Genomic DNA, 25440 nt, shown 5'->3' with positions numbered 1-25440 from the left:
AAGATATAAACAACAATAAAAAATTGTAAAATTTATTAAAACTACATCGTTTCCATATAATATTCATTTTCTTTTTTAAGTGAAAGCGGTAAAAAAGGCTCGCTCTCAAATCTCAATGGCACCATAGAAATCTATGACGAGAAAGACAAAATGAAAAATTAAAACAGTACCTATTCGTCATTCTATAATGTCGAATCTCTCTCTCTCAATTCTCCAAACATGCAAAGTCGAAATCCACCAAATCCGAACCCAAATCTGCTAGCACGTAGGTCGTCCAACCATTCATCGTAATCCGAGGTGCAATACTAGATTCCAAACAGTATGCATCTCATTTCAGATCAGTAAGTCGATGAGTTCAGTTGACCTCAAGAACAACTTGTTTTGCAACTACATGACCTCGATGAGTTCGATTAACGAAAATGTTGTCAGTGCAGTTTTTGATGGGTCAAATCAATTTGGTAATTTTACAAATTTGTTCTTTTGCAAATTTTACAATAGCCTTTTCAATTTTGCTTGTTTTAGAGGAATCCCGTTTTGTTAATTTGATTTTTGATGGCACTTATCCATGTTGTTGGCATGCCCACTTGCAAATTAGTTCGTTGATCAGTCAGTTAGATGGTGATTCTATTGAAGATTGGGATGGCAAAACCCCGGGCCGGGTCCGGGTATTGCAATGATCGGACCCTGTCCGGATGCAACCGGTCCGGGTCGGGTTTTAATCCGAGTACCGAAATTTTATATTTTTAATATTATATGTGTATATATTTTTGGAAAAAGGACAAACACACCCGCAACGTTTAAGTAAAGGAACAAAAACCCCCCCTAATATTTAAAAAAAAAACATTTACACCCCAATTTAATTTAATTTTACCATTATACCCTTCTGACATATAAAAAAAATTATTAGATTATCCAATTTGTCTATATATTGTTAATAAAATTATAAATAGACAAATTGGATATTATAAAAAAAATTATAAATATACCCTCATTGCCTAATTCCTCTATTTAAATTTTTATCAATAACCAATTTTTTAAAAAGACATCTATACACCTAAAAAAATTGTAAATAAATTATAATTTAAAAAATAAAATTGGTTATTAATAACCAATTTTATTTAAACTTTAAACTTGTATATTTAACAATTCTCCACATGTCAATCATTTAAACTTGTACATTTATAACCAATTTCCTATGTTATTTATTATGGTATTCATAACCAATTTTTTATAAATTATAATTTATTTACATTTTTTTTTTGTGTGCAGATGTCTTTCTTTAAAATTGGTTATTGATAAAAATTTAAATAGAGGAATGAGGCAATGAGGGTATATTTATAATTTTATTAACAATATATAGACAAATTGGATAATTTAATAATTTTTTTATATGCTAGAAGGGTATAATGGTAAAATTATAATAAATTGGGGTGTAAATATCTTTTTTGAAACATTAGGGAGGTTTTTGTCCCTTTACCTAAACGTTGGGGGTGTGTTTACCCTTTTCCCTATACTTTTTATTTTTTGGTAATTTTATAAGTTTTAAATTTATTTCAATAAAATTTGACATGAAAATATAAACTTTAAGTGTTTAAAACTTTATATATGTATAATAAATGAGTCAAATAAATATAAATATTTAAAATAATATATATTTTATAATATTTTTTTAATAAAATCCAGATTCCGGATTTATCAAGTAATGCCCAAGACCGACTCGACTTCATACCCGGGCCGGGCAATACCCGACCCATAATGTCCGGGTCCGGACCGGGCGGGTATTTTTGCCACCTCTAATTGAAAATTGCTTTTTGGCATTTGTTGCTCTTCCTCACTTATGTTGTACAATTTTTTTGGTTTGGTGGTGATTTAAGGTCATTCGGAATGTCATTTATGCCATGCACAGGGGATTTCTTGCTCAACTTCAAATGGGATCACAAGCACTTGGATAAAAACATCCTTCTTCTGATGCTCACAGAGCTCCTGACTTTTCTGCCATAAAGTTCTCCCCCCCTTCTCTACACGACTTTTGGATTTTTCTGTAATAACTAGTTTGTTTAGTTTTTTAAATTGAGTCAATTGCTTTGCTAGCGAATTGCAAAGTCAACTACGACTTAAAGTCTTTCATGTATTTTAAATTGTTGGATGCACTAGCATGAAAAAAGATTTATATTGATAGGCTTGTTTAATCTGCCGTTTGAATTGATTTTGCTATTCCATGAGGTGTTAATTTACATTATTTGTGCTTTGGCAGTAAATATGTGTTTTCTTGCTGCAATTGAACACATTTTTCGTTTACCTGCAAAAGAAATTGAAAATGGTTATTATGCTTGATGGTTGGAATAGTATTATGCATTTTGTTTGTGGGTGTGTTCATGTTTTTGTGCACAAACACAAACTCAGTTGCAATTCAGTTCCTGATTCATCTAATTACGTTAATAACCGCGGTATCATCCCCTTGAAGAACTTAAATTTCGCAAAAGGTATCATCTAATTACGTTTATAACCCAAATACAGCAGCAAATGAAGCCCAAAACACCAAAAAAATTAGCCTAAAAACAACGGCAAATGAAGCCCAAAACACCAGAAAAATTAACCAAAAATGGCAGCAAATCATTCCAAATACAGCAGTAAATTTATCCAAAAACAGCAAAAAAATTAATCCAAAAACAACAGAAAATTTAACTGAAAAATAGCAGTATATTTACCCAGAAGCAGCAAAATATTCAACCTAAAAACAGCAGCAAATGAAACCCAAAACACCAGAAAAATTTACCTGAAAACAACAAAAAATATAACCCAAAAATAGTAGTAAATTTATCTAAAAACAACTGAAAAACACAAGAAAAATTTAACCAAAAACAGCAGCAGATCATCCCAAATACAGTAGAAAATTTGCCCAGAAACAAAAGCATATCAAACCCAAAATTTTTCTGCAACTTCACATAATTCTCTGTCACTTCAATTATATTTGAGACAAAAATCCACTTTCAGTTTCAGAATTGTGATCCCTTACACTTAATTTATCTGCTTGTGTCTGATGTATATTTTCATTTGTTTATTATCCCCATCCATACATCCATCCATACATCCATCCATGATCCACCACACATTTGTTTATCAACCAAAATCAATGCACACAATAATACAAACTCAAGATCACAACAGTTAGCATAACTCATATAGCACTGTATATCGTTCACCCACACTCCGAGCTTTTCCTAAACTATGTAATCACTCATTTCATTGGTTAAGACAACATAAGTCACCTCACGTAGCACCGCAATCAAATACACTTCAATTAGAAATGAAAGCCATGGAACCTAAAAGTATGCAGCAAAAATATACATGCCGAAATCAAGATTATGAAAACTAATTCCAATTTTTCTTACTTGATTGTCCAGTTCTTGCTGATAGGCAACTTTATTTCCCCTAATTCTATTTCTTAGGCCAAGGTGCTCAACCTGCATTAAATACAAATCTACACATAATTATGAAAATATCAAGTCATAAAATATTTAAATAGATTATATCCACACAGGAGCAGCAGCAAGGCTTCCTTGAAACATAACTCCGATTAATACTACAAAGAAAGGATAGTGTTTCGATTGCATTCATTTTCATACCTCATATTTGAATAATAGAACATATACAAACTTGTTATTTCTGTCAGGCATTTCAACAAATTATTTGAACACTCTACTTGGAAAAATTCCAACAACGCATCGGCGTTAACTAACAATGTGTAGGATCCAATCACAAATTTAACACATCGGCAAATCACTCAAAAATAAATAGATAAAAATAGAACCACTAACAAAGAAATTTTTCTAAGCGGATTTGTAAAAAAGGAAAGTACGGCTATTGGGCATAAGTGTCAGCAAATCAGATAGAATAAACTAGAGAAATTATAAGATACGAACCAAATGAACATTACATAATTCGAATTTATGTGTTTTCAGAACAGGACATATAACTTGTATTCAAGTAGCCATATTACCAGCAAAATAAATCAATTAATCTAATTTATCCATATTACTTGTAATAACAAGAAAAAATCATATCCAAGTCTAGTGCATGCTCCATATATATATATATATTTACTGTGTCTTGGTCAAATAAATTGTAAGCAAAAGAAAAAAAAAACACATGTTTAACGACACATGCGAATGTGGTAGATGAGAATCAGTGGCCTGCAACTTGCCTTATAATTAGTGATTTGCCGTGGTTCTCTTCCCCTCAATAGGATTAAGGGCGGCAGCAACGACTTATGATCAGAGGATTATATGGTTATCAATCCCCGACGCCGATTAGGTATCAATTGCCCACGCCGGGTCATTATCATCGACCCAAAACCGCTTCATGAACAAGAACTTAGCCCGACTCTCTTCAAGGACGTCGTTGTAGGGCTTCTTCTTTTTCGCTTCAAGCAACTTCCAAAGCAATGATTGGCAGGAAAAGAGTATTAGAGGAAAACAAAATCGCGTTAGCCAACAAGCCCAAACACTTTGCACAGGAACTTCTTAATTCCGTGAACAAATGCGGAAATTATGACCATGAAAGAAAACTATGCAAACCCAAACACTTTGCACAGGACTTCTTAATTCCGTGAACAAATGCGGAAATTATGACCATGAAAGAAAACTATGCAAACCCAAACACTTTGCAGCGAGTTCTTAAGAAATTCTATAATGCTTAGGAATTTGAAACTTTGACATTTGTGGTTTTTTATCCAGTAACTTTTTCAACCATTCATTCACTATTCAACACAGGCCCTATTTCTTTGTTCAATATATCTTAATGCAGATCCCAGGTTGCAAACGTGTTATGTTAGGTACTTTCCCAGAATGGTGCGTAAATGACTCATCCTATGAGAAATTAATTAAGGATTTAAGTTGCAATCAAATAGATTATCTCCAAACAACATACTGGAGAAGCTCATGAGCTACTATTACTTAATTTGCTCATAATGCTCTACTCCTTAATTTGCACTACTCCAAGTAGTGCGGTATTTTAAAAATAACCAATTATCTATCTTTATCTTTCTTGTATATAGTTCCCAAAATTGCTTAGAAAGATATATATATTTTGGTTTATTTTAATTCGATCTCTACCATATCCAAAAGTAATTTGAAGTATCCTGGTACAACTTATTTACAGGATATCAAAGATATTCAACCAAAATAGATAGATATATAAATGTAATCACTATGGGCTTCATTTCTAGCCTTTACATTCATTTTACCACAATGTCAAAATGGACTACTCGCAATGAGCATTTGGCTTTTGTTCCTTTGCCTTGTGGTTTTCCAAGTTGTTTTTCTATTTTAAACGAATTTCACACATACACTTTATCATTACGATGAGTGAGCCCAATGTGCTCTCTCTAGCCAACTTAGCTATATGTCTAAGTCTAATATGCCAAATTTTGGCATGTACATCATCATTGCAAGATGATGCATAGTGAACAACTTTCCATAAAATCTCTTTTCAAATTTGGTTATACAAACACCTAAAAATTAAGTATCCTAATCTAAGAATGTCAACAATATAGACCAAGGTTTTTGATGAATTTTCGATGTACATTCATTCTTGAAAAATAAGGACCATGCAATACCAACTTGCAGATGCTTATACCCTTGATTTCTAGAACAAGGATATCCTCATATGTATCCATCTTTTCCTTTTGACAATTACAACGGAAAAACATCAAAACCTTTTTGTGATCTCTACTCATAAGGTATGGCTACTTAGTATATTTCTCCAAAACGCTTACGCACAATGTCGTTTCAACTTAATGAGTGTCGTGCTTATCACGTGAGTTTATTAAGCCTTTTATCAAATGAGAAATGGGTGTTTGTATTCACCTTATAACCAACAAATTAAGTACTAGAAATATTTTTTAAAAATGAGTGTGAAAAATATTTTGATCATTTGTTGGATTCAAATATCTTCATTTTTTGGAAAATTATTGAATTGTCTTGTCCTAAATATGTATGCACGGAGAGTCTCTTTCCTAAGTTCATGTGTACTTTTGCTCAACAATAGGAATAAACGAAGAGAGAACGATGGGCCACTTTGTCATCTTCGTTATCTACCTCCACTTTCTTTTTTCACTAACGTATGCATCGGTTATTTGGAAACCTTCATTTGTGCACTTTCCCGACATTCCTGCTACTTACGGTAAAATTTCAATTTTAGCTCCTCCATAATTTGTTTGTTTCTTTGGATAAATGCAATATATATTGCAGAATTTTTTTTTTTATTCTTTACTTTTCTTTTCCTTTAGATGTTAATAAAAAGGGCATATGTAGAGCTCTCCATGTAGCGGATCCTGCAAACGGTTGTTTCATATAGCAACCATGTTGTTCCTTCTAATGGAACAATTGACTTTATTTTAATAATTCGTGGAGTGTGTGATTACGACACTAAAATCCGGAATACTCAACCCGTAAGTTATCAAGCTGCAATTGTGTACGATGATGGAGTAAACGGCCAAATGAATTCAAATATATAATAAAAAAAATACTTCAAAATTATTTAAAAATTTTAGATTATTAATTTCTTTATGTAAATCCTAATTTTTTTTTTGTATAATTAGTGTACATAAATCTAGAGGGCGTAAACATACAAGCCGCGTATGTTTTGTTCGGTGCCGGTCAATATCTAAAAGAACATGAGCGGGGGGAAGCTAGTGAATGTTGTTTATTTCCTCCATCAAAATCTTCTATACATTAGTATTGGCTACTAGTGGTGGTGCTGTCACCTTTAGTGTGGGTAGCATCATCCACTATTTGTGCATGTATGGAGGGTCATATTTTCGGAACCAATCCATCCAGTTCTGCGATGATGCAAGAGCAGAGTCAACAGCAACAAAGAAGAAGTCTAGTGAACGCATGACCCAGCTTTGTGTTCACTTCTGAAACTTCGAACCAACATGTGGGGACTCGATGTGTGCCATTTGCTCTTGAAGATTATCAGGAGGGGGAAAATCTCAAAGTACTTCCTTGCACACACGGTAAAAAATTTTACCTCGTCATGCTCTTGAGTCTTTGAGATTTTACGGTGTGTGTAGGGAAGTACTTTGAGATTTTTCCCCCTCCTGATAATCTTCAAAAGCAAATGGCACACATCGAGCCTCCAATATATTGATTCGGAGATTCATAAGTGAACACAAAGCTGGGTCATGCGTTCACAAGACTTCTTCTTTGTTGTTGTTGACTCTGCTCTTGCATCATCGCAGAACTGGATGGATTGGTTCCGAGAATATGACCCTCCATACATGCACAAATAGTGGATGATGCTACGCACACTAAAGGTAGCAGCACCACCACTAGTAGCCAATACTAAGGTATAGAATATTCTGATGGAGGAAATAAACAATATTCCCCAGCTTTCCCCTGCGCAAGCTCTTTTAGATATTGACCGGCACCGAACAAAACATACGCAGCTTGTATGTTTAGGCCCTCTAAATTTATGTACGCTAATTATACATAAAAAAAATTAAGATTTACACAGAAATTAATAATCTAAAATTTTTAAATAATTTTAAAGGATTTTTTTATTATATACGTGAATTCATTTGATCATTTACTCCATCATCGTACACAATTGCAGCTTGATAACTTACGGGTTGAGCATTTCGGATTTTAGTGTTGTAATCACACACGCCACGAATTATTAAAACAAAGTCGATTATTTCATTAGAAACAACAACTCTGATTGCTATATGAAACAACCGTTTGCAGGATTCGCTACATGGAGAGCTTTACATATGTCATTTTTATTAATATCTAAAGGAAAAGAAAAGTAAAGAACAAAAAAAAAATTCTACAATATATATTACATTTTTCCAAAGAAACAAATAAATTATAAAGGAGCTAAAACCGAAATTTTACCGTAAGTAGCAAGAATGTCGGGAAAGTGCACAGATGAAGGTTTCTAAATAATCCATGCATACGTTAGTGAAAAAAGAAAGTACAGGTAGATAACGAAGATGACAAAGTGGCCCATCTTTCTCTCTTCGCTTATTCTTATTGTTGAGCAAAAGTACACATGAACTTAGGAAACAGGCTCTCCGTGCATACATATTTAAGACAAGACAATTCAATAATTTCCCAAAAAGTGAAGATATTTGAATCCAACAAATGATCAAAATATTTTTCACACTAATTTTTTAAAAATATTTCTAGTACTTAATTTATTAGTTGTAAGATGAATACAAACACCTGCTCCAAACGACAACGTTTTTCTCAGTTGATAAAAGGCTTAATACTCACGACATTTTGTGTAAGCGTTTTGGAGTATCTTGGCTTTAATAGATCACGCGAGCAATCACGTGAGCATCAATGAAGCCAAGTTCGTTATAACAGAATCCTTGCATACGTGGCATGAAGTTGTGCATTTTGGGTTGTTAAAGTCGTTGAGAAACTGGTTTATAAGTTGCTGGCTTTCACAGAAGCAACAACAACGTAAGAGAGAGATTTGAGGGAAATTGTAGAGAGAAAGTGAATACTTGTTCTTTGTTCTCGAACTCTCTGTAACAAGCTTCTTGAATCTTTCAATAAAGCCTGCTGATGAATACACCCGTGGATGTAAGCCATTAATGGCTGAACCACGTTAAGAGCTCTGTGTTCTATTGTTTGTTCTCAGTTTTCTAATTTGGCTAATAATCCTTTGCATTGAGTCAAGTCAGGTTTAGTTGATTCTCTAAAATCAGTCTAATCTGTCGAATGCAACTTGGTTGATCTGGGTAAAGGGTCCTGGGAGGATCTGGTTCTGATGTGTTAATTGAACGAATCACATTCTACATAATTTAAATACCCGTATCTTATTTGAAGGGGAGAAAGTTAACCCAAGTATTTCAACTGCAAAAGCCGAAGCAGTAACGGAAGCCTTTCAAAAGGTAAAGCATGTGGAGAAAACTCAAGCTGAAAAGCCAAAAGACAAGAGGAAACAGCAATGGACTTCCCCCACCCCACCCCCCCCCCCCACAAAACAAAAATAGAAGCTTTAAAGTCAATGTGGATGCTGCTATAGATGCTGAAGCTAAGACAGCAGGTTTAGGAGTTGTTATCAGAGATGATGAATGAAGAATTGTGGCATCTGCAACTAATCCTTCAAGGCTAAGATGTATTGTGTCGTTTGCAAAAAGCAGAGGCTACATAATGGAGGCTTCAAGCGGCCAAAGAGGCAAATTTGGCATCAGTTATTATTGAGACAGATTCTCAGGAGGTAGCTGACCTTGTTAACAATAAAAAAGGAAGCAAAACTGAAATATTTTGGGTGATAACAGCAACTAACGACATGATTTTTGAATACCAGAATGTTATTTTCCAGCATGTCCATAGATCTAACAATGAAACAGCTCATAGCTCATAGTAATATAATATCCTAATAGAAAAACCTAACGAACTTGAATTACACAAGTGGCTCTACTAGTAGTGCAACATTATATGATAGACACCAATGCTAGTACTACGGTGAATTTTGCAAATGATAAAATAATCCTATTTCAGGAGGAAAATGACTATCAAACCCTGTTCTGAATTTTTTGAAGTAGTTTCTTATGCACATATAAGGTAACTGTAGTCACATAGATGACAGTAAAAAAATAATATTTACATTTTAACCAACAAATAATTTAAGGTGCAAAGTAAAGGATTGTGGGTTGAGAATTTATTGAAGATGAAAAAGATCTGAAGCAACAATTAAGTGAGCATGTTAGACATTGACCTTGACAAAGGGTGCCCATTTCTCAATATATAAACTACGATCAAATCCTCCAAGAGCTGAAAAATAGGAAAAATGAGAGTTTAAAATCACTGAGAAAAAGAACCATCCACTAATTCAGATTATACACCTATACCACCAGACGCCAAATTTTATGCAAAATCGAAACCACAAAGCTAGAAACCAAGTAACACCATCCGTAAGACAAATAAGTTACCAACGTTTTGTAAATCAAACCAAACAAAAACTTATGTAATACAGCAACAATAAGAAAAATAGATATAAAAGATTGCTAACATGTAGAAGAAATGAAAACTTGGACAGGATTGGAATGACTAGACTTAAAGTAACAGTAATGCATCTTTAGACAGATTTCAGAAACTGAGGACAAGCAAAGACAAACTAGAAAATTAATTGAAGGTATACTATCTTTAGACAAAACAATTGCTACCTAACACTGACGTGCAACACAACCTTCAGCCTATGGTAGTGTTTTTCTAAGTGGGGCAGATGATATTAAAACAACAAAAAAAGAAATTTATTATAAGAAAATTACAATATATTTCTACAAGCATACCATTTGGATACCAATACCTAGGTACAACAGCTATCAAGATGAGGTAAAAAGTGCAAGTAAAGATGCCTACTGAATTGCAACGAAACCATCTATATCAAATTCAGACAGTTATCTTTAAATGAGCATTTACCAGTTATCGCGGAAGACAGCTCCTCTTCACTCTTTGCAACAGCATTCCCACGCCCATCATAGGCTAAACTTTTGCTCTTAACCATAAGAGGATAGCCAAATTGTTTACCTGCTCTCCTAGCACTTTCAAGATCATTTACCTGAATCAGTCATATTAAGAACAATAAATCAAAATCTGAAACTAAATTTCTCTCGATAATAATCGGATTCAGATATGCCCAAAGGAAGTATGGAAGTGTTATTAATAAAAGCCAACCTCCATAAACTCTGGAAGCGGTATGCCATGCGGAGAAAAATGAACCTTCTGAATATATTTATCCTGTAAAACAGAATCCACAAATGAAGATCAGAACAGAGTTTATCTTTAACATCAAAAAAGCAAGAATAAACACTGGAAAGAAGTAAAATTTAGGGTAAAATTAGTAGAAAATTCATAGAAATAGCTGTCAACAATACAAGAGGACTCTGTGAATGCTCGAAGCAAAACATTATCATGAAGCCAAACTGTTGGATAAATGAAGAAAATCATACTTGGATTATCCGAATAGTAGAGGCTTTAGGTTGACAGTCAACTCCTTGTTGTTCAAGCTTCTCCATTGTGGCAACATCAACATGTTCAATCTCAACTGTCAAAACTCCACATGCAACTACCAAGCACGAAATCAGCAATGCAAACAATTTCTTGCCACAAACACTAGAAAAACAATAGCACGGCTGTAGCGACCCGCCCCGACCTCCACAGGGCGAATCTTACTGATAGGAGCTCAAAAATAATAATAATAATAATAATAATAATCCTTTTACAGTTCATAAAAATTCAAGCCTCGAAATTAAAATATTTTACGCAACTTGCAGCGGAAGAATCTTAAAATTCATGTCAAATCATCTACCGTCTCATAAAATCATAAAATTTCGACAATTACTAAAATACCCATAAAATCTAAAATTACAAAATTACCCTCAAAAGTGTGAAATTACCGAAATACCCTACCGGTCAACGGTCACCGGAATTATCGACGGCGACGGGAAGCTCAGGTTATGCACTTCTGGCCGAGCTGAGTCCAACAGTGGAGGTGGTGAAATCCCACGCGCGGCAATGGCACCGGAATCTAGCTCCCAAAGCCGGGAATCCTTCAAAGGCCGATCAACGAGAAATCGACGTCCCCGGCGGCAATGGATGGTTGGAGAAGGCAGAGGGCAAGGTGAGGAACAAAACCCAAGTGGTGGCGTCATCGGAAGCCGGCGAAATCACGGTGAATCGGGGCGGCGATTCCCGCGACTTTCGAGGGTTCAATCGACGGCTTCCCGGGCGTTTTCCGGCGGCAAGGATGGCATGGAGATAACCAGCGGCTCAAGAGCTTCCGATCGGTAACAACCTTGGCCGGAGTGGTAGCAGGAAATGGGAGGACCGGTCGGGTCACATTCGCGGGTCGGGTTCGACCCGGTTCCAACCAACAATCGTTTCAGATAACCCATGAACAGATGAATCATCCTTCCTATATTCACGATCAATTTGCAGAATGGGAGACTGCAAGGGAAGTCCCACGCCAAAGAGCACATCTGTGAGAGACAGATTGAATCCAGAGATCAAAGAGGGCGGAGCTTCATTTAAAGATAAGACACTGTACAGAAGTGCTAGTAACACAGTCACTTACTTCCTTTGTCGTTTGAAGTGTTACAGACCAGATAAGCACAGAAGACGGATTGAATTTTGAGGGCAGAAGCCTCTTCAATCACGCTGCGTCTCCCATTGGCAGAAGCAGTCAGCCGGATCACAGCTCCTGCACACAGCTGCACTCGTACCAGAGGACGGAAAAAAATCAACGCTCATTCAAAGGAAGTAAGCGACAATGAGTGTAGTTGAAGCGTGGAAATTAAAGCCCGTTCCATGCGAATAAAAATCAAAAACAAAAAGAAATATGAACCACGACCACCTTTTCTATGCAAAACCTTCTGGGCTCCCCATCTCCAAATCAACGCAAAACCAGATCTCAAAATTTTCAAGAACAGCAACGTGAGTTTTTTTTTTGTTAATTTAACTTTTTTATATTTAATTAGCGCCATCATTATCATTAACTGAGAGATTCCGTGGTCCTGCTTTAATTATTTGAGAGGCATGCCATTGCGGCCATTTCCAAAAATATTGGAGCATTGTTCATCTCCACTTTTTTGAACTTTGTAATTTAAGAAAAACAAGGGACACGTTTTGTTACTATATATGAGAAGAATCGCCTAGAGAGAGAGAAACAAAAGAGAATATTTTTTGCCATTTTGAAATCAAACAAAAGCCAAAAAAAAGGGTTCGAATAATGAGATATATAGAACTATACTTAAAGCAGATCAGCCACAATTAATAAGATGAGTTTTAAGTAGCAAATTTTGAGTCTAAAAATTTAATAATTACACTACTTAAGACAATCAAATAAACCTCTTTTATTAGTACAAAATAACAATCCTGAAGAGTAATTGTCAACCATGATTACTTAAAAAAAAAAAAGGAGAAAATTGATAAATAAAAAGTATTTTCTAAACGTTAGCGCACTACATTCATAATAAAATATGATACAATTTTTTATCACATGAATTATGCCAAATAAAGATTAATTACTGCACAAATGGAGAATAAAGCAAAAGAATAACCTATGAGAGAAAAGAAAAAGTATAAAAATGATAATAGAAAATTAAATTCTTCTCCTTCTGCCAATGCATGTGATATGTACTGCCAAATGCCAATATCCCAAAGTTTTTTTTTTTTAAAAAAAAAAAGGTGATCATTTTGATGTTTGTTTAATTCAAGTATGTGAATTAACCTTTAACTTCCACCCAGCCAAAGCCATAGCGACCTTTACTCATTACTCACGTAATTAATTAATTTATTGCGCATTGATAAACTGACAATAATATTTTTAATCTTATCAGTGTGGTTTGTTTTGGAAAAAAAAATATGGTAAAATTTGTGCAGCAAACTGAACCCAAATTGCTCACTCCCATTCACAACATTTTTCATTAATTTAATAAAAGAAACATAAAATAATCTAAAAAATAACGGTGCATTTTGTATTGTTTTATTGTTTTTGAATTTCGTTTAGAAAATAAGAAGGACTAATTTTTGGTGAAAATGAAAATAAGTTTGGTAGTTTATCTAGAAAATATAAGTAGTGAAAATGTGTTTTGATATAATTTTTATAAAAATTATTTTAGAATAGTTAAACTATATGTATAACATTTTAGATTTATCTTTTTGTTATTTTATATATATTTTGAAAAAATTGAATAAACAAGTAAAATAATGTAATAATTAATATTGATATCAAATTATGAGTAGTTTTATTTTTTATATTATTTCAAAGTTTTATTAAATAAAATATTCTACAATAATTTATAGAATATCCATGATTATTTCAACAAAAATTAATTATTATTTTATTTATTGCATAAACATAACAAAATCTACCATGTATTTATCATGGTAAGTCTTATGTTTGTATTAATATTTTTGAGCCCACAATTTTTTTTTCACAGAAAAAGATTACAGAAGTCACAAAAGTATGGTCCCCATACGGGCATACATTTAATGTATACAAGATAGAAAACAAAATTCAGATAACGTTAATAATGTGTTTTCTACATTTGTTCAGAAAAGTTAAAGAATTGAAATATTCTATTCTCGACAATGTCTTATTATCGCTATGAAACACTCCTACCAAACGCATTTTCTATTTAATTATTTTTATAAAATAAAAAATATTCAATAAAAAATGATACCAAGCATATTTTAAATTTCAAGGTCACGGGACATCCAAATTAACAAATTCAAAACGCCACGGAGCAGTTGCAAAGTGTTGCTTTACTAGCATGCTAGCAAGGTTAATGAGTAAACAAAATCACAATAAGCTATAGTCCTCTATTCTTATCCTCTAATAATCTCAAAAAGAGGGTACGTGATTGGATGAATGAGCCCTAACTTGTCAACAATATAAATAAAACCCTTGAAACTCAATACTTACATATTGCATGGTAACCTTATTCCTTATTGATAAGAATGAAGTAATATTAATAGAATATTCAACACAATCAATTAATAATTCATTGTTTTCGTCTGAATTAGTGATTAAGAAAAGTTGATTGTTAATTAGCATAAAAATTGACTAACTCAATCTTTGTTAATGATAGGTCCCAATCAGAAACGTTCAACAATGGCTAAGTATACGTTGCTCTTCTTATGGTGAGAACGACCACGAATAGTAAGTTAAGATAATTTTCTGGATAAACCTTTTATTAATTGCTGGAGCTTATTTATAGTAGTTAATACAAACACTACTAATGATTTGTAGCCACAACTCACGGCTAAAATCAATTTAAACAATCTTAAATAACAAACTAGAAACATAAATAGAATCCCACTTGATTTGATTCTCCCCATGATCCGCAACGTGGCTTTGACGTGGTAATTTCCTTGGCTTGCTCCAACAAACAACTACTCTTTATTCCATACGTAAATAAGTCTAGCATGGTATTGCATGCAACATGCATGACCACATGCATGGCTGCATGAGACTCTTACGAATGTTCAAACAAACCCCTCATATCTGGAGTTAGGCTTGTGGACCCTTGCTGACCTCCTTGGTTCTCTATCAATACCCCCTTCTGGAAGATGACCCTTGTCCTCAAGGGTTAGAGACGGGAATTGCTGTTTAATTAACGCCGTATCTTCCCAAGTAGCCTCCTCAAATGGTAACCTCTTCCATCGAACTAGACTTTGCTCAATGAATTTACCCCCTCTCTTAAGCCATCGTGTGTCAACTATAGAGTCAGGTTCAAGGATAATCACACCATCATCATCAATCGGAGGCAGCTCGCTGCTGTTATGAGGGACTTCACCGACCACCTTCTTGAGCAAAGAGACATGGAATACAGGATGAATTCGTGCTCCCTCTGGTAACTGTAACTTATAAGCGACGGAACCGATTTTCTCAAGTACCCGATAAGGTCCAAAAAATTTGCTGGCCAACTTCTGGTGTGCCCGTTTAAAGACAGAGTTTTGGCGGTATGGCTGAAGTTTCAAGAATACCAGATCATTTTGTTGGAATTCAACATCTCGCCGGTGCTTGTCCGCTACTTGTTTCATTCGATTTGCTGCCACTGCCAAATTCTTTTTAAGTTTTGCTAGCAATTCATCCCTTGCTAATAAGGCTTTATCAACCTCATGCACAGGCGAAGTGCCCACATGGTATATCGGCACGGTTGGCGGTTCTCTGCCATATAATGCTTGAAAGGGCGTCATGCCTGTGGACACGTGATAGGTGGTGTTATACCAGAATTCAGCCCATGGAAGATACTCATGCCACTTACGTGGCCATTGATGAACAAAACACCGTAAATACTGCTCGAGGCAGCGGTTGATCACTTCTGTTTGACCGTCGGTTTGGGGATGATAGGCTGAACTCATCTTCAGTTGTGTGCCTGACATCTTAAAAAATTCCTGCCAAAACTTGCTTATGAAGATTGGATCCCGATCACTAATTATAGACTTAGGCATACCATGCAATTTTACAACTCCATTAATGAATTTTTCCGCTACAGTTTTTGCTGAGAATGGATGGGATAAAGACATAAAGTGGGCTGATTTGCTAAGCCTATCGACCACCACCAAGATTGTATTTTTGCCCTGTGAACACGGCAAGCCCTCAATAAAGTCTAATGTGATGTCATCCCATACTTGACAAGGAATGGGTAGCGGCTGAAGGAGTCCTGCTGGCTTGAGAGTTGTGGATTTGGTGCGTTGGCAAGCCTCACACTTACTGACATATTCCTGAACCGAGTGAAACATCGAAGGCCAATAAAACTGTTGTGCCAATCGTTTATATGTGCGTAAGACTCCCGAATGACCTCCTACTTTTGTGTTGTGTGCCTCAAATAATAGTGCTTCACGTAACTTACATGGAATCACCACTTTTCCTTTAAAAAACATTAAACCGTTCCGTGAGAAATATGGTCCTGCTGTTTGATTTTGGGCAAGCTTAGCAATCCTTCTCATGTACTCATCTTCCTTGGCAGCCGTTTTAATTTCTTCCCAAAGAGTCACCTGCGGCACAAACAAGTAGTTAAGTGTAGGACTGTCTGGACGTCGTGAAAGAGCATCTGCAGCGGCGTTGTCAGAGCCTGGACGGTATTGAATCTCATACTCGTACCCCATCAATTTTGCCAGCCATTTATGTTGCTCGGGTGTAGCGGCTTTTTGTTCCAAAAAATATTTCAAACTCCGCTGGTCAGTTTTGATTATGAATTTCTGTCCCAGTATGTATGGCCTCCACATCCGAATTGCTTCAATAATTGCTAGCATCTCCTTGGCGTAAGTAGACCATGATTTTTTTGTTACTCCAAGGGCTCGACTCATATAAGCAATGGGTTTCCCTTTTTGTTGCAGGATGGCACCGATTCCTTCCCCAGAGGCATCTGTTTCAATAATAAATGTGTCACTGAAATCCGGCATTGCTAACGTTGGTGTGCTAGTCATGGCTTGTTTCAATTTGTTGAATGCTTCCTCTGCCTCCTCATTCCAACTAAATTGTCCCTTCTTGAGTAAATTGGTAAGGGGTCGAGCTATCACGCCGTAGCCTTGTACGAACTTGCGGTAGTACCCGGTTAGGCCAAGGAACCCTCGCAACTCCGTTATGGTTTGTGGTTTAGGCCAAGACATCATTGCAGCGATCTTCTTTTCATCTACCTTGACTCCATGACAAGTTATGATATGCCCAAGGTACTCCAACTCCTGTTGACCGAATATGCATTTGCTAACTTTGACAAAGAACTTTTGTTGCTTTAGAATCTCCATAGCCTGTTTGACATGTTCCAAATGACAACTCCAAGAAGGGCTGTAAATTAATATATCATCAAAAAAAACAAGAATGAACTTCCTGAGATAAGGCCGGAATATGGAATTCATTATGGCTTGGAAAGTCGACGGCGCGTTGCATAACCCAAACGGCATCACCAAATACTCGTAGTGTCCGTTGTGAGTGCGAAATGCCGTCTTATGAATGTCTGGAGGATTGACTCGAACCTGGTGGTAACCGGCCCGTAGATCCAGCTTGGTAAAATAGGCAGCCCCATATAATTCGTCGAGCATGTCATCCACGGTGGGGATGGGAAACCGATCTTTAATGGTGACTTCGTTGAGGGCTCGATAGTCCGTGCAAAACCTCCAACTTCCATCTTTCTTTTTAACCAATAATACCGGTGAGGAAAAAGGGCTAGTGCTTGGCCTTATTAATCCCGAATCTAACATCTCCTGTACCTGTTTCTCAATTTCCGCCTTTTGGAAGTAAGCATAGCGGTATGGCCTGACATTGACGGGTTCGGTTCCTTCCTTAAGTGTGATGCAGTGGTCGATGTCTCGTTTAGGAGGTAGCTGTGTTGGTTCTTGGAATAACTCAGCATAATCTGTCAATAGCTTTTGCATGCTTGCGGGTGCTGTAGGTTCTTCTGATTCCATGTGCAAACATATTGCAAAGATCTCATGTCCCTGCCGAATCTCCTTACTGATCTCTGTCACGGAAGCTATTTGTAATGACTGAGGATTGATCCCTTGTAAATGTCGTTGTTTATTCTCCCAATTGAAAGCCATAGTAAGGGACTTCCAGTTGCACTCCACAGTTCCCAATTGTTCAAGCCATTGTATTCCCAACACCATGTCTAATCCTGTTATTGGCAATGCGTAGACAGTTAGCGAGAAAGGAATTTCTTGGATTAGAATTTGTACCTTTTCAAACTTCCCTTGACACGTTAATTTTTCCCCATTTGCAACGCGGACTGAAAATGCTGTCGTGGGTTCAATCGGTAATTGAAGTAAGTTGGCTAGGCGTGTACTAATGAAATTATGTGTAGAGCCACTGTCAATTAACACCACAATCTCATAGGGCCCGATCCTTGCCATCACTCGCATCGTTTGTGGTGCTGTCCATCCTGTTAAGGCATAAAAGGTAATTTCGGGATCATCGGTTTCTTCTTGTTTAGTGCCTCGAGTGATTTCACTAATCTCCTCGGTAGTTTCTCCTGGTGTAGTTTCACTTTCTAAGATCAAGAGTTGAGCCCTTGTACATTTATGGCCTGCTGTAAAGTTATCATTGCAGTTGAAACAAAGGCCCTGTGCACGCCGACGCTGCATTTCCTCCCATGACAATTTCTTGTAAGGTACGACTGGTGAGTTTCGGTTGGTGACCGGCGGTGTTATTGGTGCACGGCTGTTGAAGGTTGGTCGTATCAGTTTCTTTCGGCGTGTGAGTTATTCATCTTTCATCCGAGCTAGGCTGATTGCTTCCTTCAATGTCTTTGGCCTGAACATGCGTATTTCTTCTGAGATTTCAGGCTTGAGTCCACCCATAAAAGTCCCCACCAACGCTCTCTGTGTCCATCCATGCACCCGATTGCCCAATCTTTCAAATTCCTTTTGATAGTCTCGGAGTGAACTGGTCTGTTTAACTCGTGAGAGCGCCTCATCAAAATCTTCACATTCCGTCGGTCCAAAGCGAGCCCATAGTTCTTCAACAAAGGCTTTCCAAGTTACTAATTGTCCGTCTTCCTGGTATGCCCTACGCAACCACTGCCACCACTGGTTGGCTTCGCCCTCGAGGTGAAAGGATGCTAACACCACTCTTTGATCATCGGTTGTTTCCTGGTAATCAAAAAATTGGGTTACACGATTAAACCACTCAGTGGGATCATCACCTGAGTAACGTGGAAATTCAAGCTTGGCTAATCTTGATGGAAACTGTTGTCGTTCCCTGCCACTCTCTTCTCTTCTAGGCTGTGATGATGCTGCGTGCTCATGATGACTCGATACTCCCTTAGATGCACTAATTGAATCGGCCAATTTGCTGATCACTTCTTCCAAGTGATGCAATTTATCGTTAATGCCCATCTCCATCCGCTGCATGCTATCTTGCATACTTCCGAGCTCTGCTTCAACACGTTCAATTCGCTCCTTGTTCGTCGTCATTGTTGATCCTATGCGCTCTGATACCAATGATAGGTCCCAATCAGAAACGTTCAACAATGGCTAAGTATACGTTGCTCTTCTTATGGTGAGAACGACCACGAATAGTAAGTTAAGATAATTTTCTGGATAAACCTTTTATTAATTGCTGGAGCTTATTTATAGTAGTTAATACAAACACTACTAATGATTTGTAGCCACAACTCACGGCTAAAATCAATTTAAACAATCTTAAATAACAAACTAGAAACATAAATAGAATCCCACTTGATTTGATTCTCCCCATGATCCGCAACGTGGCTTTGACGTGGTAATTTCCTTGGCTTGCTCCAACAAACAACTACTCTTTATTCCATACGTAAATAAGTCTAGCATGGTATTGCATGCAACATGCATGACCACATGCATGGCTGCATGAGACTCTTACGAATGTTCAAACAAACCCCTCATATCTGGAGTTAGGCTTGTGGACCCTTGCTGACCTCCTTGGTTCTCTATCAGTTAATCACTTAATCTATCATTATTCACTCATATCAATTTTATCATTTTTTTCATGTTTTAAATGCTTATATAAATTGAGTCTTTGTACTCGTCAAATAACAAGAGTGAAATTTATATTATTTTTAAAAGGTTATAGCCTTAAAGGAGATGGATGCTACGTTTAAAATAGCATACTCAATTTGAAAATTAACTATATAAATTTTCAATCTTCAGGAGGAAAGTAAACTAATATTAATTTTCAATTTTCAGAATATGGGGCATGAAAAAACTCAATAGTACAGAACACTACTTCAGCCTGAGAAATTAGGAATTAAAATAATTTAAGAAGATGCTTGTTTAAGACAATTGCAGGTCCTATAAAGTGGCTTAGGAACTCTCGCGCGCCATGTGAATATCTGGCACATGAATATGCGACCGATCAAAGTTGGATTAGCAAAGCGCTTGATACCATCATTCAACTAATTTTATGGCCTGACCATCAGTGATACAATGAAACAAATACTTTCTGTAAAGTCATAAGTTTCTGGATAAAGCTAAATGGTTTGAAAGATTTGAAATATACTTGAAAGCAGGCAAACTGTCGACAATTATGCTTTTAGACTCAAAATACAGAAAGAAATTTGGTAAAGGAGAAACAAACGGTACAGAGAATGAACAGTTGAAACACTCAAACACCGGTCATCAGTAAGACAGAGATGGACGGGAAAAGGAGTACCTTAATGATACACATGCGGCTGCCAATTCCGGCTTGGGCACTTCATAGGGGTATCGCCTGTTGTAGTTTGATAGACCGCTTGTGGCATACAATAGTTTATCCATCAGCTTCATCATTCTCTCCCCTTCTTAAGGGATCAGTTCTGTAAGTCACTCTCAATCCAGCAGCAGAGTAGGAACCTGAGGCCATGTCTTCTCTCCTTAGAGGTGGCAGATATGGGTCCAAAGATGAAGCACCATAATAGCTTGTAGGAATCGAAGGCTGTAGCTACAGGGGAAAACTCTGAATAGCTGTTCATGTCTGGAACCCACATAATAAGTCTGATAATCTCTCTCAGCCAAGTACAGAGGATCAGCAGGAGCAAGTCCCTTGGATAGAGTGATGGTGTCACCATATATGGAATATGGGTATCTTAGAAGGTGTTGTTGCCCTCTTTCATGGCCTCTCTGGTACCTGTCTAAAGAAGCATCAGTGTGAATTAGCAACCAGGCTCTTCCTCTCTCTCTAAAGACCAGAAGCACGATACTCTTTTCCAGTAATGTATATATCAAGGGGAACTTCCTCTCTTAGTGCAGATCCTTTAAATATACAATACATGATTGCCCTTTCAGGAGAAATTCCATTACATCTCCTAGAACTAGCATTAGAATATGGATCTCCAGCAAATATTTCCCGGTTTGACTCTCTTACAAGTGCATAAACTTCCCTATTTTAAGCTCTTGGCAGGGAAGCAGTGAGAATAGGTAATGCAGTTGCATGGGCTGCAACAGGTCGGAAAAGTTCTGAGAGCTTCCTAACCTGAAAAGAAAATTTTAAAATATCATAAATTCATGGAAGAAGCTTGAAATATTACGAATTCAAGGATGTAAGATGAAATGGTCACCAAACCACTGAAGGAAATACAACATTTCTACCTGTCTGGGAGTAAGCTCAATTTTGAACTTGTGTTTTTCATCATAATTTTTCTTAATAGCCTTATTGAATACGCTTTCAGGGAGAGGAAGACAATCCCCGTGGACAATAAACCTATCAAAAGTTGTCAGCACAAAGACGTGGCTAAATTTATTAAAAAAGTGATAAACAACTATAGAACTTAACCTGAGCAATAGAGGCCACGGCACAAGCTTTCGGCTCAAAAGAGGATGCCTTGTAAAGTGATGGTGTAACAGAAATAAGCAGAGCAAAGGAAACTGCCAGCATAATCAAACTCCAGAGCTTGGTTATGTTTCATGCTATTATTCTTCTTAGGATTTGCTTAGAGGTAGGACAAATAAATTTCTTTGCTTCTCATATAATGGGATGCAATAAAATTTTTAATTAAATTTTAACTGGATTGTTTTTAATATCTGTATTCCTTTTCACATTATTTATATATGTTATTTTCTACGCACTTATCATTATTCATTAGTCACCAAATTGAGTTGAAAATTTAGCCCTATATTTTGGAGTATATTCTTTGTGTTTTCAAAAGATTTGGGTATATTTAATTTTTTTGTTGAATCTGTAAATGTTGTATTTGCCAACTACTATATTTTAATTAATTTATTCAACATTTGTAGCTTTAGTATCCTTGAAATTGTATTTGGGTATTGAGGGTTTTGGATTTGAAGATGAAGATTGGTGTGAAACTTTTCTATACTAGCATGAAGTATTGCAAACTTAAGAAACTCCTTTACCCCATTTTCATATTTTATAGACCTTCTATCCATCGACATCTAAGATTTATCCATATTGAAACTATTAACTTGCCTGCAAATGCACCACATTTCATTCATTCAGTTTTATTAATATTGGAGTTTGATATTGTTTGCAACCATAAGAACAACTAATAAAATTACAGATTCAACAAAAAAAATCAGTTCAAATATAATAAAAAAATAGCACATAACAAGCAGAGAAAGCCTATATCCTCATCATGACCAACTATAGCAATAATATTACAAGTCATATACCATATACTATAAATCAAATTCACCATTTATGAAATTATAATTTTCATGAATTAAGACATCATTTTGAGCCAGCAGATTTTCAATTCAAATTCCACCAGCATTGTAATTCTATCAGAGAAAAGTTTTAAGAAGATCATAATATCTACTCCTGTAGTTTTCCAACACAGTAATTAGAAAATTCTACCATGCTTTAACAGAGAAGATTGGAACTTAAGAAAAGAGCAAACAATATAATTTTTAAAAAGACAGAAACAAAAAGAAAATATAGTACCTTTCACTGTTCCTTCCGCGAATCGTGGAGCTAGTAACAGCCTAAGAGATTGAATCGCTACTAAAAATAGAGGACAGAGGCAAGACTTGTTTTTTGGTTTCTGCTGAAGAAGACAAAAGTAATTAAATAAAATCTAGTCCAAGACAATAAACTAACTAGCTACAAAAATGATTTAAATAATTCATAGATAAAGTACCAAATTAAGCTTGCAAATTTGAGAATCGGCTATAAAATTAAGCTTGCAAATTTGCAAATTAATGACATCTCTACAGTTAAATCGGCTGTCGAAACCATTAAATTAAATCCTTTTTTCTATTAGGACAAAACTATGTAAATTTGAGAATTTCGGTTTAGCCTACTTTAGTCAAACTCAATCTCTCAGCGCAGTGACATTTCAGAGTCAAGTCTATGCAATGTCACTCTCATTTTTTTTTTCTTAAACAACAGCTTTTCCTTTGTCACTGCGCTGAGAGATTGATATACTTTTCTCTATGATTTTGATCTCAAGCTTATGTATGGGATTTACAAGGCATCCTCTTTTGAGCCGAAAGCTTGTGCCGTGGCCTCTATTGCTCAGGTTAAGTTCTATAGTTGTTTATCACTTCTTTAATAAATTTAGCCACATCTTTGTGCTGACAACTTTTGATCGGTTTAATGTCCACGGGGATTGTCTTCCTCTCCCTGAAAGCGTATTCAATAAGGCTATTAAGAAAAATTATGATGAAAAACACAAGTTCAAAATTGAGCTTATTCCCAGACAGGTAGAAATTTTGTCTTTCCTTCAGTGGTTTGGTGACCATTTCATCTTACATCCTTGAATTCATAATATTTCAAGCTTCTTCCATGAATTTATGATATTTTAAAATTTTCTTTTCAGGTTAGGAAGCTCTCAGAACTTTTCCGACCTGTTGCAGCCCATGCAACTGCATTACCTATTCTCACTGCTTCCCTGCCAAGAGCTTAAAATAGGGAAGTTTATGCACTTGTAAGAGAGTCAAACCGGGAAATATTTGCTAGAGATCCATATTCTAATGCTATTTCTAGGAGATGTAATGGAATTTCTCCTGGAAGGGCAATCATGTATTGTATATTTAAAGGATCTGCACTAAGAGAGGAAGTTCCCCTTGATATATACATTACTGGAAAAGAGTATCTTGCTTCTGGTCTTTAGAGAGAGAGGAAGAGCCTGGCAGCTAATTCACACTGATGCTTCTTTAGACAGGTACCAGAGAGGCCATGAAAGAGGGCAACAACACCTTCTAAGATACCCATATTCCATATATGGTGACACCATCACTCTATCCAAGGGACTTGCTCCTGCTGATCCTCTGTACTTGGCTGAGAGAGATTATCAGACTTATTATGTGGGTTCCAGACATGAACAGCTATTCAGAGTTTTCCCCTGTAGCTACAGCCTTCGATTCCTACAAGCTATTATGGTGCTTCATCTGTGGACCCATATCTGCCACCTCCAAGGAGAGAAGACATGCCCTCAGGTTCCTACTCTGCTGCTGGATTGAGGGTGACTTACAGAACTGATCCCTTAAGAAGGGGAGAGAATGATGAAGCTGATGGGTAAACTATTGAATGCCACAAGCGGTCTATCAAACTATTGTATGTGTAAATAAAGGCTTGGGCACTTCATAGGGGTATCGCCTGTTGTAGTTTGATAGACCGCTTGTGGCATACAATAGTTTACCCATCAGCTTCATCATTCTCTCCCCTTCTTAAGGGATCAGTTCTGTAAGTCACTCTCAATCCAGCAGCAGAGTAGGAACATGAGGCCATGTCTTCTCTCCTTGGAGGTGGCAGATATGGGTCCAAAGATGAAGCACCATAATAGCTTGTAGGAATCGAAGGCTGTAGCCACAGGGGAAAACTCTGAATAGCTGTTCATGTCTGGAACCCACATAATAAGTCTGATAATCTCTCTCAGCCAAGTACAGAGGATCAGCAGGAGCAAGTCCCTTGGATAGAGTGATGGTGTCACCATATATGGGATATGGGTATCTTAGAAGGTGTTGTTGCCCTCTTTCATGGCCTCTCTGGTACCTGTCTAAAGAAGCATCAGTGTGAATTAGAAGCCAGGCTCCTCCTCTCTCTCTAAAGACCAGAAGCAAGATACTCTTTTCCAGTAATGTATATATCAAGGGGAACTTCCTCTCTTAGTGCAGATCCTTTAAATATACAATACATGATTGCCCTTCCAGGAGAAATTCCATTACATCTCCTAGAAATAGCATTAGAATATGGATCTCTAGCAAATATTTCCCGGTTTGACTCTCTTACAAGTGCATAAACTTCCCTATTTTAAGCTCTTGGCAGGGAAGCAGTGAGAATAGGTAATGCAGTTGCATGGGCTGCAACAGGTCGGAAAAGTTCTGAGAGCTTCCTAACCTGAAAAGAAAATTTTAAAATATCATAAATTCATGGAAGAAGCTTGAAATATTATGAATTCAAGGATGTAAGATGAAATGGTCACCAAACCACTGAAGGAAATACAAAATTTCTACCTGGGAGTAAGCTCAATTTTGAACTTGTGTTTTTCATCATAATTTTTCTTAATAG

General features: G+C 36.4%; 1 protein-coding gene across 15 annotated transcripts in view; it reads right to left on the bottom strand.

Moving 5' to 3' along the window:
- LOC102615128 (phosphoribosylaminoimidazole carboxylase, chloroplastic-like) overlaps positions 1 to 25440 on the bottom strand; it is a 43122-nt gene that overhangs the window by 16938 nt on the left and 744 nt on the right. For 2 of the 15 annotated variants that reach the window (XM_052440626.1, XM_052440627.1), the window contains 7 exons: positions 21564 to 21636; positions 20650 to 21447; positions 10970 to 12229; positions 10695 to 10757; positions 10440 to 10578; positions 9736 to 9791; positions 3147 to 3464 (listed from right to left, as the gene is read on the bottom strand). In XM_052440626.1, the coding sequence (XP_052296586.1) occupies positions 3324 to 3464; positions 9736 to 9791; positions 10440 to 10578; positions 10695 to 10757; positions 10970 to 11035 (465 nt within the window). In that variant the 5' untranslated portion in view covers positions 11036 to 12229; positions 20650 to 21447; positions 21564 to 21636 and the 3' untranslated portion in view covers positions 3147 to 3323. Of the gene's footprint in view, positions 1 to 2151; positions 2300 to 2569; positions 2777 to 3146; positions 3465 to 4204; positions 4434 to 9735; positions 9792 to 10439; positions 10579 to 10694; positions 10758 to 10969; positions 12627 to 20649; positions 21448 to 21563; positions 21748 to 25440 lie in introns of those variants that run through there. The other 13 variants (XM_052440636.1, XM_052440634.1, XM_052440635.1 and 10 more) reach the window with 13 other exon arrangements.

The sequence above is a fragment of the Citrus sinensis genome, chromosome 5 (assembly GCF_022201045.2).
Source record: "Citrus sinensis cultivar Valencia sweet orange chromosome 5, DVS_A1.0, whole genome shotgun sequence".
In the NCBI taxonomy this organism is placed as follows: domain Eukaryota; kingdom Viridiplantae; phylum Streptophyta; class Magnoliopsida; order Sapindales; family Rutaceae; genus Citrus; species Citrus sinensis.
This window is presented reverse-complemented; position numbering and strand designations above follow the sequence as displayed.